This window comes from Rana temporaria, chromosome 5, assembly GCF_905171775.1.
Source record: "Rana temporaria chromosome 5, aRanTem1.1, whole genome shotgun sequence".
Classification (NCBI taxonomy): domain Eukaryota; kingdom Metazoa; phylum Chordata; class Amphibia; order Anura; family Ranidae; genus Rana; species Rana temporaria.
In genome coordinates this window covers 28,623,892-28,644,552 of record NC_053493.1, presented here as the reverse complement: position 1 = coordinate 28,644,552, position 20,661 = coordinate 28,623,892, and the positions used below count along the sequence as shown (strand labels likewise).

Below are 20,661 nucleotides of genomic sequence, written 5' to 3'. Positions count from 1 at the left end.
AGGGATGGACACAAAGGTTTTGCAAAAGTGGCACGGATCAGGAGGTTGGCATGGATCATACCAATTATAGAAAAAGGGTGCATGGCAACTAAATGATTAACAAATGACACCAGCGTGGTGTTTATTAAGAGAACCCTTACCTGCAGCAACTACCGTTTTTACACTTCTTAAAAAGCAATCATATAGCACTTTGTATATATCAATTACAAATGTTCACATAAGCTTTTCAAATATGCAATCCTAAAAAGGTAATAAGTTATCAGTTTTGCTTCATGTCCATTAACTCAGACATTAACAATGAGTAAAGCAGCCAATCCATTTATATGGGACCAATTTTTCTACTACTGGTAATATTACTGAGAATGCAGACACATCCTTTGACTAAACACTGGTGACTTCACCAAGAGTGTAGCCTATCCTCTTACTGTAGCTCAGGGGTCTCCAACATTCATAATAAATTTACCGGTTTACTCACCTTCAGTCTTTAGGGGGGCTGTACTGTGGTTAATTGGGAGTAGAAAAAGTCTGGACATCAGTGGTAAAAAACAAAACAAAAAAAAAAAAACGTTGGCGTCACTGGGAGGGAATTGTGCACCACCGTGGGCGTCACTGGGAGGGAATTGTGCACCACCGTGGGCGTCACTGGGAGGGAATTGTGCACCACCGTGGGCGTCACTGGGAGGGAATTGTGCACCACCGTGGGCGTCACTGGGAGGGAATTGTGCACCACCGTGGGCGTCACTGGGAGGGAATTGTGCACCACCGTGGGCGTCACTGGGAGGGAATTGTGCACCACCGTGGGCGTCACTGGGAGGGAATTGTGCACCACCGTGGGCGTCACTGGGAGGGAATTGTGCACCACCGTTGGCGTCACTGGGAGGGAATTGTGCACCACCGTTGGCGTCACTGGGAGGGAATTGTGCACCACCGTTGGCGTCACTGGGAGGGAATTGTGCCACATAAATTGACCACATAATCCACATAAATAAGTGTTGTGCTACATACAAATAAATATAAAAATGTGCAACAAAAAAACAATCCAGCGTGTAAAAAGTCCACCAAATGAGCGATGTAAACCATCTCAACACTATATCGCTCCAAATGCAAAGGTGCAAATCTTCATTAGTATCCTGTTCCACCATTCCCTGAAAGAGGTACTTTATGACAAAATGCGTAGGGCGGTAGTAGTCCGTCCCATCTCCAGAAACCACCACAAATCGGTGATGTGCGACGGGAGTCTGGCTATTTGGAGGGTGTTTTAAACTGCTCTGTTTAAGAGAGTCAAATCGTTCTGGCAAGCAGGTGTGACCTAAGGTGTAGAAAGGAAGAATATCTTCTGGACAGCCGCATTCCAAATTGCCTTTATTGTAAAATCCATCACAGCACTACAAGTCACAGCACACTGGAAAGCCGACTTGTTGTGCTGTGTTGGATTTTACAATAAAGGCAATTTGGAATGCGGCTGTCCAGAAGATATTCTTCCTTTCTTTGCCTTGTACTTGCATTGCCTGCACCTGTGGTTTCTGTAAGCAGGATTACCTTTGAAGACGACCACACCTGAGCGGTTTCCCTTTCTGTGACCCAAGGTGTGGTGGAGGCATAAAGTGGTGAAAACAGGCCACTAATGAAGATTTGCCACTTTATTAAAGAGCTACAGTGTTGAGACATAACTCACCTGGTGAACTTTTCACACACTAGATTGCTCTTTGTTTTTTGCACAATATATATATATATATATATATATATATATATATATATATATATATATATATACACACACACACACACACATATACACACACACACACATACATATGTAGTAGTTGAAGTGCAGCCCTTATTTAACTGTATATGTTCATTACATACAAGGGAGATAGATGAGAAAGCAGCCTTTTGATTATCTAGCAATGAATGGAATCGCTTAGAAGGCAGCCTATCCGTCTACTCAAGACCTACGATATCACCGAGACTGCAGCCTATCCATTCACTGGAGACCAATGACAACCTAGAAAGTGCAGCCTATCAAATTCACCCGAGACCAGTGACCTCCTGAAACTGGCACCTATCCATTCACCCATAATCAGTGATGCTGCTTAGAATTTGGTCTCTGGACTGACATTTCCCAAAGCTTCTATTTACATATTCATGTCAACATACTGCATACACATTGATGTAAATAGCGCCTTTGTTTGTTAGAGCAGAAATATACAAAAATCGCGAATTTCTATCCCCCGTCCTGATGCGCACCTGATAAATCTTACTTTTCCTGAGGAATCTCTCCATTAATTGTCCTCAAATGTTTGTTATACGACCAAACAGATGGAGAACTGTTCACATGATTAGTGCTGAAGGCATTAGAGAGACTGATGTATAGACAGGGCATGTCAATCAGCATCTTTTCTTCAACTTTGAGCATCCCCTTTAGCTGAAATCCCCACGCATTTGATTATGTAACCAGCAACAGAGGGAACCCAAAGTGCACTAAAAGAAAATTCACGAGACCCATCCTAACTTTTGCATTAGACTTGTCCACTGGTAGCTCAACTGCAGAGTGCCCTCCCAGGAAACCAGAGTTACTCAATATGAACCCTCTTCATTAGTGGGCATGGTTTACCTTATGCACAATGAATGACATCTGGACTACTGCTACTGTGCCGCTCACTCTTCTCCTTGCTGGAGATGAAGCTACACCTGAGGACCTGCAGTGCAAGGTCTTCCCCTCCTGCTTCATTCATATGATGGATATGTGCCTTCTGAACCTCTCTCTCTCCTGCTGCTTCTTGAATAATTCCTTACCAGTCATCAGGAGGTCAGCTCTGACAGGAAACAAAACCTAATTTCTATCAAGGCGGCCACCTCAATTCAAGGACAAAGTGCAAAATAAGGCATAGTAAGTCAATAACAGGGGAGAAAGATCATCTGCAGGAAACCCACACAATACTGGTGACTAGTTGCTTCCCCTCTGCCTATAACAACAAGTTTGTTGTTCGGGGGACCAACGGCCGTGGAGCACCGATTTTTCAAACCCGGGCACCCCTTCCATAGACACCCATGTTAAACGATCATTTCTCCGGTGACTTTGGGGACCAGGTAGCAGCCGGTCGTAGGTCCCCCGAACCCGGAACTTGGTACACATGTAGCCCCATTTCTCCTCTACAAGTGTTTGTTGTCTGGGGGACTTGCGGCTGGGGAGCACCTATTTCTCAAAGCCGGGCACCCCTTCCATAGACTCCCATGTTAAACATCAGTCTAGTCATGGGCACAGTGAGGGATGGGCACAGCGAGGCATGGGCATGGATACAGTGAGGCAAAGTAAGGCATGCAGATGGACACCCTAACCTTTTACTCAAGTCAATAAGTTTGTGGAAAAATTAGGTTCCTCGGCTTATATTCGGCTCGGCTTATACTCGAGTATATACGGTACTTTAAAATAATGACAGCCGGGTTACTAGCATTTTCAGGAGTGGAAAGGCATGGCAGCCTTCATGATAGTTTTGTGAAAGAATTACACAAGGAAAAAATAAAAAAATGCATACATTTCTCCATCATCGATATAAAACATGTTTATAGTTCATTTCCTTCAAAAATAAGTTACTGTTGATTGTAACCAATCAGCTAAAAAAAAAAAAAAAAAATATTAACCGATTCTACTCCGAAAGCTGACCACCTCTTTGTGCTTTGTAGCAGATCTGATAAAGCGATACAATGCTATTTGTGTGAACTCAGTAGCGCTTTATTGCATTTTTGCTTTAAAGTTACAAATAAAAAGGCAGAGTAATCAAAGGACAGCTTTTCTCCTTGTGTTTCCAGGAACTCTCAGAGGGTTACAAGAACAAGGGACACTACCTGGAATCTGGGGACAGGTCAATGATCAAACACAACGGCCAGACAGCAAAGTCTACCTGCACATGACATCTTGTGAGAAAAGTAGATAGGCAGGATGTGCCCGCAGCCAGCGGCTCACGAGCATTGGAAGAGTCTGAATCACTGCGGCGACAAAAAGGAACAGTCTGCCTCTACTGGCTGAAACTGGGAACTATCGGGGGAAAGTGGAAAGCAGGAAGTCAGCTGACTGTGGTCAGACATGAGAGATCAGAGACCAGCACATTATTGGATTCTCTCTTAAAGAATGAAGAGCATTGATCTTTCAACAGGAGGTCATGTGACCTCTGTGAGCACAAATTGTCAGAGTTCTGCACTTCCAGCTCCTCTACTCCGCTATCCAACAGACATTTACTAGAAAACACTTGGAAGAGAAAAGAAATAAACTTAACCCTATCCTCTTAGCAACATTTTCCAAAAATACTTCACCATAAGAATCTTGTCATTGTAAAGATCCTACTACAATTGAAGCATCAAAGGCTACGTTATCCCCGATGGGTTTTACTTCCTTTTTTCCCCCCTGCAACGTAAAAGCGATGCATACTAGCCCATTATGTGGCACTTCCCTGCAAACTAAACCTGCAATGTCCCCGCTGGTGACCGCTTCCATCTCCCCCTCCCCTCTTCTGGGGTCGTGGACTCCGGCTCTCTGACTGGCCGGAGTCACGTGAGGTCACTCCATCGCTTGATTGTGATCTACCACTACAGTATATATGCTAGTCATCATATCCCTTTGATGCCTGTCCTGGATCATTATTGGTTTAATCTGATCCTCTGTTGTTTAATACAGTTTTCTGTGTTAAATTTTCTTTGTTTTTAATGTGCTTTTTATATGCATTTATTGTAATGTTGATCCAATAACCCTCCTGGGAATTTGCATCAATAAACAAATTGTAATGTCATAACTGGTGCCTATAAAGTCCATTCTTGTTCCTCTCCAACAATATTTTTTCAATATATGTAGGACGTGGCACTGCACTACCATAAGACACCCACAGTTCCATCCTGTGTGTGGTTTACTTTCTCTCTTTTTTTAATTCTCACTCAAGCGCATGCGTGCGGGAGCAGTCAGTCAGTGCAGGAGCCCTAAAAGGAACGGCATGATTGTGCCCTTTTAGTGCGCATGCACCGATGACATTGGCGCAAGCGTATATAGTAAATATCTCCTTAACGTTGCAGGTTTAGAAGGATATTTCCAGCACCTACAGGTAAGCCTCATTATAGGTTTACCTGTAGGTAAAAGTGGTGTGTAAGGGTTTACAACCACTTTAAAGTGGACGTAAATCTCAGACATTAAATATGAAGTAAGCATATCCCTCAATAGTGTGCACTTGTCTCAATCCAGTGCACCAAGTGTAATTTCTGTTTGCTGCCCCATTCCTCTGCCATCAGGAGTCACTTTTGACAAGTTTTCCTGACACCAAGAAAAAAAAAAGGTGAGAGGGTAGAGAGCTTCAGCACATAGCCTATGATTGTCAGCCTCAGCTCTCTTCCTGTGTGCTGGGGAGTGCGTCACCCCCCTCCAATCAGCTCTCAGAGCTCTCCTCACTGAGCTCTGCATAGTGTAATTTAAAGAGATACTAAATTGATCATTTTTTTCTTTAAAAATAACATGTTATACTTGCCTGCTCTGTTCAGTGGTTTTGAACACAGAGCAGCCCTGATCCTCCTCTTCTTAGGTCTCTCCCCTCTGCCAAGTGTCCCCACAGCAAGCAGCTTTCTATGGAGGCATCCGAGCCGAGCCGCTGCTGTGTCCATTCAGACACGGCTGCTGTGTCCATTCAGACACGGCAGGGTAGAAAAGTCATCCGTACAATTGATGACACGCAACAGCGTGTAAATCTGGGAGACAAATACTGCAGGCATGGAGCGGCGCCGATCTGTAATGGCATTGAGATTTGGTGATGTCACCATTATGCTGCTCACTTACATGCTTGCTGGAGGCTCTGACACAAGGAAGGAAAGCCTGCCGCTACCAAAACTGCTGTGAAAACGAGGCAATGATCGACTTTGTCAAACAATACAGGGTTAACCAACTGAGAAAATTTAAACAGGTAAGTCAGGAACAAGTGAAAGTTCACTCAGGGTATGGCCAGATGCATAAGGCTCCATGCACACTGGACGCTAAAATGTTACAAAAACGCCAGTAGCTTTGTAGGGAGTCTTTCAAAAATGTTAGCAATAGCGTTTATTAGCATTTTTCTACGTTAGGAGTTTTATTTATTTTTTAATTAAATGGATTTTTAAACGTTTGACGTTTTTTGTGGTCAGAAAAACTATTCCTGAACAAGATTTTAGGTCGTTCAGAAAACAGCCCATAAACTCCACTGCTGATAAACGTCCATGTGTGCATGGACACCTAGGATAACAAAGGGGAGTTTTATGGGCTTTAAAAAAGGCCTTAGAAGGCCTTTAATATGTCACCACTCCAAGCACAAAGCCAAATTAAGGCTCCATGAACACTGGAGCTCAAACAGAATTTTCTCTGTCGTCCATGGACGGACACAGCTCCTTTAAAGTGAAGGTTCACCCAAAAAATCAATTTTTAACATTAGATTGAGGCTAATTTTACTAAGCAGAATCGGGTGGTTTTTTTTTAAATGAATGCAGTACTTACCGTTTTAGAGATCGATGTTCTCCCGCCGCTTCCGGGTATGGGCTGCGGGACTGGGCGTTCCTATTTGATTGACAGCCTTCCGACGGTCGCATACAGCGCGTCACGAGTTCCCGAAAGTAGCCGAACGTCGGTGCGCAGGCGCCGTATAGAGCGGCACCGACGTTCGGCTTCTTTCGGCAACTGGTGACGCGCTGTATGCGACCGTCGGAAGGCTGTCAATCAAATAGGAACGCCCAGTCCCGAAGATCATACCCCAAAGCCACGGAGAACATCGATCTCTAAAACGGTAAGTACTGCATTCATTTAAAAAAAAAAAACACCCAATTCTGCTTAGTAAAATTAGCCTCAATCTAATGTTAAAAAATAAATTCTGGTGAACTCCCGCTTTAAATCTCGACTTGTGGGTACATAAGAATCCTGTTCTATAGGAGAGGCAGACGGAACATAACCCACTTGTCAAGACTAAAGGAGCTGTGTCCGTCCATGGATGAAAGAGAAAATAGGATTTTTGTACTCACCGTAAAATCCTTTTATCTCCACTCCAAGCACAAATCCAAATTAAGGCTCCATGCACACTGGAGCTCATAAACAGAATTTTCTCTTTTCGTCCATGGACGGACACAGCTCCTTTAGTCTTGACAAGTGGGTTATGTTCTGTCTACCTCTCCTATAGAACAGGAACATAACCTACAAGTCGAGATTTAAAGGAGCTATGTCCATCCACCATGGACGAAAAGAGAAAATTCTGTTTATGAGCTTCAGTGTGCATGGAGCCTTAAAGCGGGGGTTCACCCTAAAAAAAAAAAAAAAAAAAAAAAAAAAATTTCTAGCATGCATGCCATCAAGCATACTAGCGCGAGCTACAATATGCCTTTATTTTATTTTTTGGGGCCGTACTCACAGTTTAATCCCGTAGTGATGTTTCAGACTCCCCGCGGGGAATGGGCGTTCCTATGCAGAGGGAAGATGATTGACGGCCGGCTATGGCGTGTCACGCTTCCCGAAAATAGCCGAAATAGGACTTGGCTCTTCACGGCGCCTGCGAAGTCAGCTCCTAGTCTGTGCGCAGGTGCCGTATAGCGCCGAGACCTACTCCGGCTATTTTCGGGAAGCGTGACGCGCCATAGCCGGCCGTCAATCATCTTACCTCTGCATAGGAACGCCCATTCCCCGCGGGGAGTCTGAAACTTCACTACGGGATTAAACTGAGTACGGCGCCAAAAAAATAAATAAAGGCATACTGTAGCTCACGCTAGTATGCTGGATTTAATGGTAGAAACGTGTTATTTAGGGTGAACCACCGCTTTAATTTGGATTTGGATGCACACACACACACACACACACACAATACAATAGCAGATATAGTCTTCCTGCATGCGGTACTCTAAAATCTGTTCTTGTTACAGACAGTAGCTAGGTAGATGCCAATTAAAAAAATAATAATAATAATTTAGTAAAAAATAAAAAAAAGCTTAAAAAAATAAAAAATAAACTTACACATCCACCCGCAAGAATCTCAGCTGCAAGAGCAATGGAACCGTCCTTAATCGTAAATTTATCACGTACAAAATCATTCACCTGAAACACAAACACAACTCAACATTACATCTGCAAGAGGAAAAAGGGTTCCACATACAAAAGACATATGCCCAGGACAAAAGCAAGAAGTGCAGTTTATTTAAAAATTTGAAAAAACAATAAAGATCATACACATTATAATCTGAATTTACAATCTTTACACAATCTCCTTTAGATTTACTAAAACTATACAAGGACCTACTTATACTAATCAATTTTTATCCAATCAGGTAGGCGATTGTGGGAGAACTAAAGCAGATTGTACAGTGTGACTAACATGCATGAACTTAACACAGACTTAAAGTAGAATTATAGGCAAAACTTTTCTTTCATTTTGGATAGTGTAAGGGAGGGTTATAACCCCTGTAAGGTTTATTTTTGCCATCTGTGTCCCATTGGGAAGGAGATTTCCCTTCACTTCCTGTCCCATAGCCAAACTGGAAGTGAGAGGAAATCCCTGCAAATGATGGGAATCAAACCAATGTCCCCATTGGAAGATTTCCCCTCTATTACTTCTCTGGGGTCAACTCAAAATTTGGGACTTTTGTTACTTTTAACCGCTAACAGACCAGCCGCCGCAGTTATACTGTGGCGGGTTGGCACGGCTCCGCAAATCGCCGTAGGTATACGTTGCTCCTTTAAGACTTTATAGCAGTCAGGCATGCCCACCTCGTGTCCACTGAGCCGATGCACGTGCCCAGCTGGAACAATGTCTGCCGGGCACCGGTGATCGCTCGTGACAGAATGAGAACAGGGATGTGTGTGTGTGTGTGTGTGTGTGTGTGTAAGCACACACATCCCGGTTCTCTCATGGGAGGAGGAGACAGATCGTGTGTTCTTACTAAGTAGGAACACCGATTGATCTCCCCCAGTCAGCACACACCTAGGGAACACGGTTAAGCCCTTGATTCCCCCCTAGTGTTAACCCCTTCCCTGCCAGTGACATTTAGCTTTAATACAAAACCTAAAATGTTCCAGTGACCTCAGCATTTTATAGACAATAGCATGACTTTACAGGGAACATATGTGTGCTGGTGAATTTGTGCATTGATATGGGATATAGCCAGTGTCCAGCTGGCAGTTGCTGCAGCCAGAGCAGCCATCAGAAATTTTGGGGCCCCTTACACAGCTTTAGGACTGTAGGGGGCGGAAAAGAACAAAGGGGAGGTGCCAACCTGTAAGGGGTCTGGGAGTCCCTACATCTGTACAGGCTCTACCACCCTGATGGCGGCCCTGGCTGCAGCACCTGCTACAGATGAGCCTTGTGACCCAGGAATGTGTGTGATATATCATGGACTATATAATAGACAAGACTTTACAGGAAACATGACATACAAGAAGAGGGAAAACAAATGGGGATTCAACACAAGGAAAAAAACATGAAGGTAAAGATTTTAGATTCATACATATATAACAAACATGATTGTTCACACATTTCACTTACAGTAAGTTTAATGGCTTTTTCTGGTGCTACTCCAAGCAGCTGTGGCAGAAGACCTGCGTGAAATAAAACCAATCAACATAAATCTGGAACAAATCAACTTCATTACACAGAATGTAAAAGAGAAAGTACATTTGTGGACCTGTAAGTAAGCTTGAACGATCTAAAAATGTTAATTGTGCCTAAACTGCACCCTGAAAATTCAGCTTTTGTTGAATTCCATGAAAAAAAAAAAAAAAACAGTACATTCCTTGAGCCTAGGTACTCCGGTTCTATACCCTTATGGCCCCATACAGTATATGCAGTGTGAGATTTAAGCCACTGTAGCTGTTCCTGATAGTCCAACCCAGATATGGAGTTGGTGATGCCACAACTATGCTGCTCACTGTTTTTCTTGCTGGAGAGGAAGCTGCACCTGAGGAACTGCAATGCAAGGGTCTCTCTGCTTCATTCATTCTGTGGATCTGTACATCATCCACTGCTCCTGACACTTCTTGAAGATTCCCCCACCAGATCCCCAGTTATCTGGGAGACAGCTATGACATGAAGAAGCAAAGCCCTCTAACAAGATGGCTGCCTTCGCAGAGCGAGAGCGCACAGAGGAAGCCACGACAAAGGGAAAAAGAAGATCAGCTGCAGGAAGCCTACTAGCAATACTGACTAATCCTTTGCTCTTTTTTTTTATAAGGTTGTGTGTGTTAAAGTGCAAGTCTGTCCCAGGGGGCATAATGGACTTGGTGTCCAATATTCCTAGGTGAGCCTGTTCAGAAGATATCCTTGTCAGAAGCCCAGCAAGCCTCACCACACTGCTTTTCAACTACATCTAAATCAAAGAAACAAAAATCGCCAAGTTTGCTGGACAGCACCTATTACGGTAGTATAGTAACAGCAGACGCTTCACTGAGAAAAATGCCATCACAATGTATCCAGGGGGGGTAGGGGCACGTCAGCTGCAGTGCCTTGAAAAATACAAGTAGCTGAAACAGGCGTGCGCTCACAACAGAGCTACCTGGTCGCTCCACCAAAGCCACCAGTACTTAGAGAGGGAGCCAGACAAGCATGCGCACTAGGGAGCGGTGGCTGCTGTGCTCAGCCACAGCTCCAAAACCATTACCCCCACAAATTAGCTGTCTTGACAAGAAGGCGCAGAGAAGCAGACACTCAATAAGGCCTCATGCACGGAAGACTTTACTTCCCTAGATGCCATTGTACACGATTACATCAGAGTGCCTGCGACTGGTGGACTTCCAAGAAGAAATGGCTTTTGGAGACCGATCGCACAAAGAAGAGAAAGGGATAATGATAGCTTTTTAATGACAGCCTGAACAAAAAAATTCACTTAACCCTTGCAGCGCAGAGGAAACCCCAATGCAAGGGGAAATTTAGATTTTTCTTCAAGTTCAACTTTAAATAGATGGCACTTCAGATGATTTGACTGTAGCCTAAAAAGTCGCAATATTCATTCTCAACTCCAGCCTGCACGTGGGCACTATGTCATGGCTGACCACATGATCAGGTACCAGTCTGAGTGGTTCCCAATTGTCACTGTGGACCTAAGCTACACAAACAGCCTGCTCCTTGCTCTCAAAGGGGGAGGGGTTTATAGATATCCATAGCATAAGGCATCATAAATAGACTAAGGCCAGGGAGTAACTGAACATATTTTGCTGAATAAAGAATGAATGGGCTTAAAGGGGTTGTAAAGGAAAAAAAAAAAAATCCCCAAATAGCTTCCTTTACCTTAGTGCAGTCCTCTTTCACTTACCTTATCCTTCCATTTTGCTTTTAAATGTCCTTATTTCTTCTGAGAAATCCTCACTTCCTGTTCTTCTGTCTGTAACTACACACAGTAATGCAAGGCTTTCTCCCTGGTGTGGAGAAAGCCTCTTGAGGGGGGAGGGGGCGAGCAGGCAAGTCAGGACGCTCTCTACTTTGCAGATAAAAGAGCTGTGTGTTAGTGGGCATCCTGACACTCCGGCTTGTCCCTCTCCCCACTCAAGAGGCTTTCTCCACACCAGGGAGAAAGCCTTGCATTACTGTGTGGAGTTACAGACAGAAGAACAGGAAGTGAGGATTTCTCAGAAGAAATAAGGACATTTAAAAGCAAAATGGAAGGATGAGGTAAGTGAAGGAGGACTGCACGAAGGTAAAGGAAGCTATTTAGGGATTTTTTTTTTACCTTTACAACCCCCTTTAAAGCTGCATGTGCCCACCACCTAGACCTGAACAAGATTTATACGAAAAAGGAAATAGCCTATTTAAAAAGATCAAGGTCTCTGTTAAAGAGTCAAAAGTCAATGGTTCTGAGGATGCAGAAATGAATGTGAAACGCGTCAACCGTTTGATAACTGCAACAGAGACTTGTATACTATATGATATCCAAAAGCAAAACAATGATTTTATGAAATGGCCGATATGTTTAATTTTTGTTAATAAAATATTTGTTAAAAGAATCGATTGTAAAGTTCCTCTCTGGTACCGTAATAGTCCATCATGTTTGTCTGTCTTTTTAAACCTGAATAAGATGGTTAAAACACTGCTATAGTTCATAGAACCACAAGAATATCTGATTAAATATGTATTTTGCTTTGTGTGTGTGCCCCCCCCCCCCAAAGAAGAAACCATTTCTAATTTTGTGGAATAAAGGCTAACCATTCGAATGTATTTGTACTCTATGGCAAGCAGAACTATTTACTCCCCCTCAATGTTCAAATTTATAAAAGTTAAAGCAAAAAAGGTTAATAAAAACCTCCACTTAATACTGCAGTGGGAATAAAGGTCAAGCACTCCAGACCACCCCAGATGTTCGCGTTAAGCATGCTTGTGCTCACTATAGTGAGGTCAATGCAGAATGGTGCTAATCTCCCTCTGGCATTGATGAGGGAACCACAACCCCTTGACCTTCCTGGTGGCATAGCATGCTGAACTGAAACCTCTTTCATAATTTTTTATGCCCACATTTAAGTAGGTATTTTAAAGGGAAAAAACTAAATGGTTGTGCTAGCAACACAGGGCTGTGGACAGGGCCAGGTGGTTAGTAGCCAAGTTGCAAGAATGCCACAGAGTCCAAGGTTGCACAATATTATACGAGTTGAAGGTGAACAGATAACAAGTGGAGCAACAATCCCAATCACCAGCACTAGTAGTGTGTCTGTGGCAAAATACTTGGCATAACAGTTCCAAAAGTATATCAGCGACACCGTAACATTGTAAACCAGGTGTGGAATTTTTCAGCAATGTTATCGGTACAATGGAAAGTTGACGCTTTGGTATGGCTTACATTACTGGAACAATATCCGTGTAGGGGGGTGGTTTTTGGCCAGGGTGGCGTAACATGCACAATTTAAAAGAGCAATGCAAGTCCTATGTCACAGCACTGTATGACAAAGCAGACAGTGTCCCTAATCTGTCCCTCAAACAGGAACCTTTCCCTGAACTAACCCACTGGCCCTAGCAAGCGGGGTTCCTTTCCCTAACCTAGCCAATTCGCTACTGCATAGCACATGCAGCGGGACACTGGTATATACATTTCCACTGCCCATACTAAGGATGGCTGCCAACTGTCACTCAGTGGTGCAGTGTCCAATCAGACCACTGCTTCCCTGGTGACCCTTAGGAAGTCTGCAGAGGAAAAATGTTCCTCTCAGCCTCTAGGCTGTATCAATTGGTCAACTTAATGCAGAACTAAACTGCATCAAAGCACCACAAACCAAAAATTATTCATTATTATTCAAAGCAAGCTCCCCATCTAGCCATGTCTTCATGCTTTATTTTGCTGTGAAATCACATTGAAATACAGCCCCCTAGCATTTCTAGTCATGGCAATCTTGAGTAAGGGCGGAGTGTATTCATGCATTTACTTCCTGTAGCTTGCCATGGGGGCACTCAGAAGTGGGGAGGAGCCAGGAGCACCAAGGAGGACAGAGAAGATAACAGGGTATGAGGCGGATAGAGAAGATAACCAGGTATAAGGAGGATAGAGAAGATAACCAGGTATGGAGGATAGAGAAGATAACCGGGTATGGAGGAGGATAGAGAAGATAACCAGGTATGGAGGAGGATAGAGAAGATAACCAGGTATGGAGGAGGATAGAGAAGATAACCGGGTATGGAGGAGGATAGAGAAGATAACCGGGTATGGAGGAGGAGGATAGAGAAGATAACCGGGTATGGAGGAGGATAGAGAAGATAACCGGGTATGGAGGAGGATAGAGAAGCTAACCGGGTATGAGGAGGATAGAGAAGCTAACCGGGTATGAGGAGGATAGAGAAGATAACCGGGTATGAGGAGGATAGAGAAGATAACCGGGTATAAGGAGGATAGAAAAGATAACCAGCTATGAGGAGGATAGAGAAGATAACCGTGTAGGAGGAGAATAGAGAAGATAACCGGGTAGGAGGAGAATAGAGAAGATAACCGGGTAGGAGGAGAATATAGAAGATAACAGGGTATGAGGATAGAGAAGATAACCGGTATGAGGAGGATAGAAAAGATAACCAGCTATGAGGAGGATAGAGAAGATAACCGTGTAGGAGGAGAATAGAGAAGATAACCGTGTAGGAGGAGAATAGAGAAGATAACCGGGTAGGAGGAGAATAGAGAAGATAACCGGGTAGGAGGAGAATATAGAAGATAACAGGGTATGAGGATAGAGAAGATAACCGGTATGAGGAGGATAGAGAAGATAACCAGGTAGGAGGAGAACAGAGAAGATAACCGGGTAGGAGGAGAACAGAGAAGATAACCGGGTAGGAGGAGAATAGAGAAGATAACCGGGTAGGAGGAGAATATAGAAGATAACAGGGTATGAGGATAGAGAAGATAACCGGTATGAGGAGGATAGAGAAGATAACCAGGTAGGAGGAGAACAGAGAAGATAACCGGGTAGGAGGAGAACAGAGAAGATAACCGGGTAGGAGGAGAACAGAGAAGATAACCGGGTAGGAGGAGAACAGAGAAGATAACCGGGTAGGAGGAGAATAGAGAAGATAACCAGGTAGGAGGAGAATAGAGAAGATAACCGGGTAGGAGGAGAATAGAGAAGATAACCGGGTAGGAGGAGAATAGAGAAGATAACCGGGTAGGAGGAGAATAGAGAAGATAACCGGGTAGGAGGAGGATAGAGAAAATTACCGGGTAGGACGACAGAACTATTTATTTTTTTTGTTCTCTACCCTGCTGATCTGACCATTGTCACAGGGGCAGAAAGTGATGGGAAATTCAAAATCTTCTAACAGTTGTCTCCAGAACATGATGTGAGGGGAAATCTTCCAATGGGGACACTTGTTGAAGTGACAACTGTCCAGGAGGTGGCTTTTTTAACTTTGAGATTTTCCTTTACTTCATGTTGTGACTACAGGACAGGAAGTGCATGGACATCTCCCCAATGGGAAAAAGATGGCTAAAAATACCTGAGTTTTTTTAATCGTCAAACTTTCTGTACTTTCTGTACTTTCTGATGGGAAAAAAAAACAAAAAAATAAAATAAAAAACAAGCTTAGACTCTTACAGTGAGAAAAAAGTATTTACTCCCCTGCTAATTTTGTACATTTGCCCACTGACAAAGAAATGATCAGTCTATAATTTGAATGGTAGGTTTATTTTAACAGTGTGAGATAGAACAAAAAACTATCCAAAAACACGCATTTCAAAAAAGTTATAAACCGATTTGCATTTTAATAAGTATGTATTTGACCCCTTTGCAAAATATGACTTCGTACTTGGTGGCAAAATCATTTTTGGCAATCACAGAGGTCAGACGTTTCTTGTACTTGGCCACCAGGTCTGCACACATCTCCAGAGGGATTTTGTCCCACTCCTCTTTGCAGATCAACTCATTAAGGTTTCGAGGCAGACGCTTCGTAACTCGAACCTTTAGCTCACTTCACGTATTTTTTATGGGATTAAGGTCTGGAGACTGGCTAAGCCACTCCAGGATCTTAATGTGCTTTCTCTTGAGCCACTTCTTTGTTGCCTTGGCCGTGTGTTTTGGGTCATAGTCATGCTAGAATACCCATCTACGACCCATTTTCAATGCCTTGGCTGAAGGAAGGAGGTTCTCACCCAAGATTTGACGGTACATGGCCCCATCTATCGTCCCTTTAATTCAGTGAAGTTGTCCTGTGCCCTTAGCAGAAAAACACCCCCAAAGCATAATTTTTCTACCTCCATGTTTGATGGCGGGGATGGTGTTCTTGGGCTCAAAGGCAGCATTCCTCCTGCTGCAAACATGGCGAGTTGAGTTGATGCCAAAGACCTTGATTTTGGCCTTATCTGACCACAACACTTTCATCCAATTCTCCTCTGACACATTAAGATGTTCATTAGCAGGGGCCTGTACATGTGCTTTCTTGAGCAGGGGGACTTTGCGCACACTGCAGAATTTCAGTCCTTCACGGCGTAGTGAGTTACCAACTGTTTTCTTGGTGACTATGATCCCAGCTGCCTTAAGATCATTGACAAGATTCTCCCATGAAGTTCTGGGCCGATTCCTCACCGTTTTTATGATCTTGCATGGAGCCCCAGACCGAGGGAGACTGACAGTTATGTTGTGTTGTCACCCTCTCATCAAGCTGCTTGGTGATAATCTAGTAGCCCATGTGACCCTTGTGTAGGACTACAATCTTGTCCCACCATCCTTGGAGAGCGCTATGTAATCCGATTGCTTGCGTCTTTTATACAGGCAACAAGCTGAGATTATGATTACGTCACTGTCACGTGACTTCATCAGGGGCTGATGAAGTCACGTGACAGTGACGCAACGACGTAGGGAGCACGTGACACCATCGTATCCGGAAGCCACCAGATCCAAGTAAGATGGCGCTGTAATATGCCGCGTCCTATGTCACACATGCCTGCATTTTTATATTTTGATGTAAGAGTCCACTTTTAAACTATTAAAGCATCCCTCTGATTTTACATACTTCACCATTGGAAGCATTCGCCTCTTTTTGCTTTTTCTCTCCCCCTCTGCACGTTTGAGAGATTATAGATCCGCAGATGATTTTTTGGGAATTGGAATCCATGCCAATATCAAGGAACCATTAGAGAAGGCATCAAAGAGGAACATCTAGATGTGAATCCATATCCATGCTATATGCCTATTTGTTACTTCATTGAGGTGAGAGTCCTGGGAGACCAGTTATGGATATTGCATACACTATATTAATGTCTACAGACCTCCTTTGAAGACCATTCCTCATTACACCGTTATCTTTTACTTCGCTGCCATTTTCTGATTTAGGACTTATTTTCTTCATGGGTCATCTATTCCATATACATTTATATTTTTTGTGTGGACTTTGATTAGTTTTTCACGTATTTTCCTACCAGCGTATTTTTCACCAGTGTATGGATTTATTCAATATTGTGTTATTCACATTAATATTCACGTTATTTTGTCATTTACCCATGCACTCCTAATTTTGGTATTCATTGTGTCGATTTAGTGGTTAGCGCTTATCATTTTCAATTATTTCATTTATCTTTTTTGTGTACAGTGAACACTTTAGATTGAGCTGCTTTCACTTCACTTATTTTTACACGTTCACCTACTCATAGTAGCGCAGCAGTCACATCATATATCAATTTATAAAACTTTTATTTGTCTGGATACTTTTGATGTTATTCTGTCGCTCACTGGTAAAATAAACTATAGACTGATCATTACTTTGTCAGTGGTCAAATGTACAAAATCAGCAAGGGGATCAAAAACTTTTTCCTTCACTGTAAGATGGATTTAAAAAAGAAAAGCTCCAGACTTTTAATACATGGACACTTACCTTACCAGGGATCCAGATAGGTCCTCACGCGAGCCAATTTTTCAAATGGGTTTGGGGGGCAGGGGCCAGCATCGGCATCTCTAGTAAGGGAAACATGAAGCGAAGCCTTGCGGCTTCACAGCCCATTTCCTACTATGCATGCATGTCATACTGTGCCTTATGAATGGTCCCGTAGTCTTGTGGGACTGCATGGGAAGGAAGGGGTGGTTGCAAACTTCCAACTCAGATCAGCCCGCAAATGTGGCCTCGGCGGGTGCAAACAAAAAACGCAGCTTTCCCTTTTGGGTGGAGCTCTGCTAAAAATGTGGAAAAACAAAATTACATTTAAAAATGCGCCACAAAGCTGGTAGAGAAGGGTTTGTAAATTCCTCGAACATGAAGAGGGTTAAAGAAAAATAACAGAACCACTGTATCTCCCAACCAACGTGTTTAATGGGCAAAAAGCAAGATATTTGGGAAAGGAAATCCCATCACTCTCACAATGCAGACGCTTTGGCAATGCATCTAGGTTATGACCAATTGAGACGTCAGGGGGGGGTGCGGATAGATTTGAAGGACATAAATCAGCAGAATACAGAAAACAAAACACCCCGCCTGATGTCATTTCCCCTTTACACGCTACGTCTGTATTTTCACAAGTTGTGAGATTCTATTTATTTTTCATTAAGCGTTTGACAGTTTTCATCATCTTGCTTATGTCATTAGGAGTTTATAGACCAGCGACACCCAAAGGCTCAGAGATCCATGTTTCAGTGGTTTTAGGGTTAGATTTAAAGCAAATATTTGTATACAGTCTTCCGATTTTTTTTTTCAGTTCTAGGTGGGAGACATCATTTTTCCACTCACATTTGTAATCTGTAATATTACATCCTTCTTATATATATTTATTACATTTAAAGTCATTTTAACATTTGTCAATTTTTTTACTGTGAACAACATTTGTTTGTGGTTTTTATTTTTGTTACATATTTTAAAATTGTAGTATTTCATGTACATAAAAACTCCCTCTAGTGGCCACCTGTGAAATGTGATTAGCGTCACTGCTTATGGCAGTTAACCACTTGCTTCCCAAGCCAATTCCGACACTTCTCACATACTGTAAATTAAAAAATCTGCCTTTTCCTGCTTGGAAATGACTTAGAACACCCAAACATTATACATATATTTTTTTTATGCAGAGGCGCTGGGGAATAAAATGGTGGGTGTTGCAATTTATGTGACATGATATTTTCACAACAGTTTTTCAAACGCAATAATAAAAAAAATGAATGTATAAAGACAATATATCATCAATTTTTTTGGTATATATAAAAAAAAGGGGGGGGGAATGATGTTACGCCGCGTAGATACCATGCATGTCATGCTTTAAAATTGCACACGCCCGTAGAATGGTGGCAAATTACAGTATTTAATCTTTAAAAGCCTTTACAGGTTACACAGGAGAGCTGGCGCTATAATTAATCATCTTGTTCTGATGCTCAAGACAATACCTCACATGTGGCGCAATCCCCATTCACATATGCGTGCAGGGCCTACATGCGCGCTCACTTGTGATGGCATGAGACGTTCCATTCCTTGGCCATCTTTTTGGCAAGCCGGAATTGCCAGATTCAGTTCTGGGCTCCCAATCTGACAGTAGAGCCCGGGAAGGTGGTTGGATCGTTTTTGTTGCATCGCCGACCAAAAAGTTTAATACCGGCGTCATGCAGCTGCAGCCATGGCCCTGGTATAGCAACTTCAATCCAAGGACGTACAGAGGGGGTGGACGAGTCTACAGTTTACAAATCAGACTAATTTTGTATTGGGAAGAGAACTGCAGCAAAGATTACTCATTGTAGGAAGCAAAGCCTGCATGCATAATAAATCTAGCTGTTCTGCATGCATAACTGAAAAAAAAAAAAGCAGAGGACTGGTTACCCCCCCCCCATTAACTTACAATGCATTGTTCTGTCTGTGAAAGTGGCCATCTTTGTAGAAGTAGGGCTTTCATGTCACAGATGCCCCCTGATGACTGGCTGACTTATGCTGATGATCAAGAAGCAGCAGGAAAGGTGCACAAAGAGTAGATCCGAATAATGAAGCAGAGGCAGGTAGATTACTTGTACTGGAGATCCTGAGGTTCAGCTCCCTCTCCAGCAAACCCCATTCCCAATCTGGTAAGACTAGCAGTCAGGGGCAGCACCTATACACTTTAAGTGGCTCTACATTTAAGGCTATACCTGTGTAATAAATCAACTGGCTCAGATAGGCAGCGGGACATGGGGCAAGACTGAATGAGACTTACAAGTCAATTCCCACCTTAAAAACGTAACAGGAATGTGTCTTGCAGGTACTTTTCATCCTGCTTGGGGCAGATTTTTAGTAGGTAAGCAATGCCTGCCTGGACACCTTCTGCATCATACTTTTCCTCCTATGCTCAAGTCAAGCACAAGCTTCCCGGTTATATAAAACCAAGGTCATTTTGGCCATTTTAACTAGGTTTGCTCAATTCCGCATTATGACCTAGTTGTAAACTTTTCTGGTGATTATTTTTTTTTTTTCAGTTTTGGGCCCATTTATGTTCAGGAAACACAGGTAGGCCTTTATTTTTACTTAGGTAGCTGGTCATTTAGACAACATGTACTCCATGGCATGCACTAGCCCTGGTGTAAGTCTATATGACCAACATGAACATTGAAGTAACACTGTGCCAGGTATGAATGTTTGTGGGCGTTGTGGGGGATATAAAGGGAGGCTGTGGTGGCCCCATTTGCCTTGTGAGAAGACCTTGTATGGTGGGGGACCCTTGGAGGATCATTCACTTTTTATGCCAATTCAAACTGACTTGGATGCCAACATTGCACTTTTCCATTATGATTTTTTTGCGCAGACACAGGATGAAACTGATAAAGATCTGTTCTTTGACTAATACAGTGGAACCTTGGATTGCAAGTAACACGGTTAACGAGCGTTTCGCAATACGAGCACTGTATTTTTATAAATCCTAACTCAGTTTGCGAGTGTTGTCTCGCAAAACGAGCAGGATTCAGGCCAAAGCGGTGTGCAGTACCGCGTTTGGCCTGAGGTTCGGAAATGCTTGGAAAGACACAGAAATACGCCGTTCTGGCCGCATGCGGTATTGCATGCCATTGAAGTCAATGCACAACTAAATTATTTTCTTTTCTATTGACTTTAATAGGGAAACTTGCTTTGATATGTGAGTACTTTGGATTACAAGCATTCTGCTGCAACGGATTATGCTCTTAATCCAAGGTTCCACTGTATCGCGTAGTGTATCTGATATTACCATCTGTACAATGAAAGTTGAATTTCAAGGCCCGTGCCCATGATCGGAGTTGTCGTCAATCTTTCCAGGACTGTC

At 43.0% G+C, this 20,661-nt stretch overlaps 1 protein-coding gene across 1 annotated transcript in view; it reads right to left on the bottom strand.

Annotated features, from left to right (window-relative positions):
- Nucleotides 1-20,661, bottom strand: part of SLC25A13 (solute carrier family 25 member 13) — a 216,775-nt gene that overhangs the window by 80,401 nt on the left and 115,713 nt on the right. Inside the window, exons 12-13 of the mRNA XM_040352298.1 lie at nucleotides 9,522-9,574; nucleotides 7,997-8,077 (exon numbers count right to left, since the gene is read on the bottom strand). Of these exons, the coding sequence (XP_040208232.1) occupies nucleotides 7,997-8,077; nucleotides 9,522-9,574 (134 nt within the window). The remainder of the gene's footprint in view (nucleotides 1-7,996; nucleotides 8,078-9,521; nucleotides 9,575-20,661) is intronic.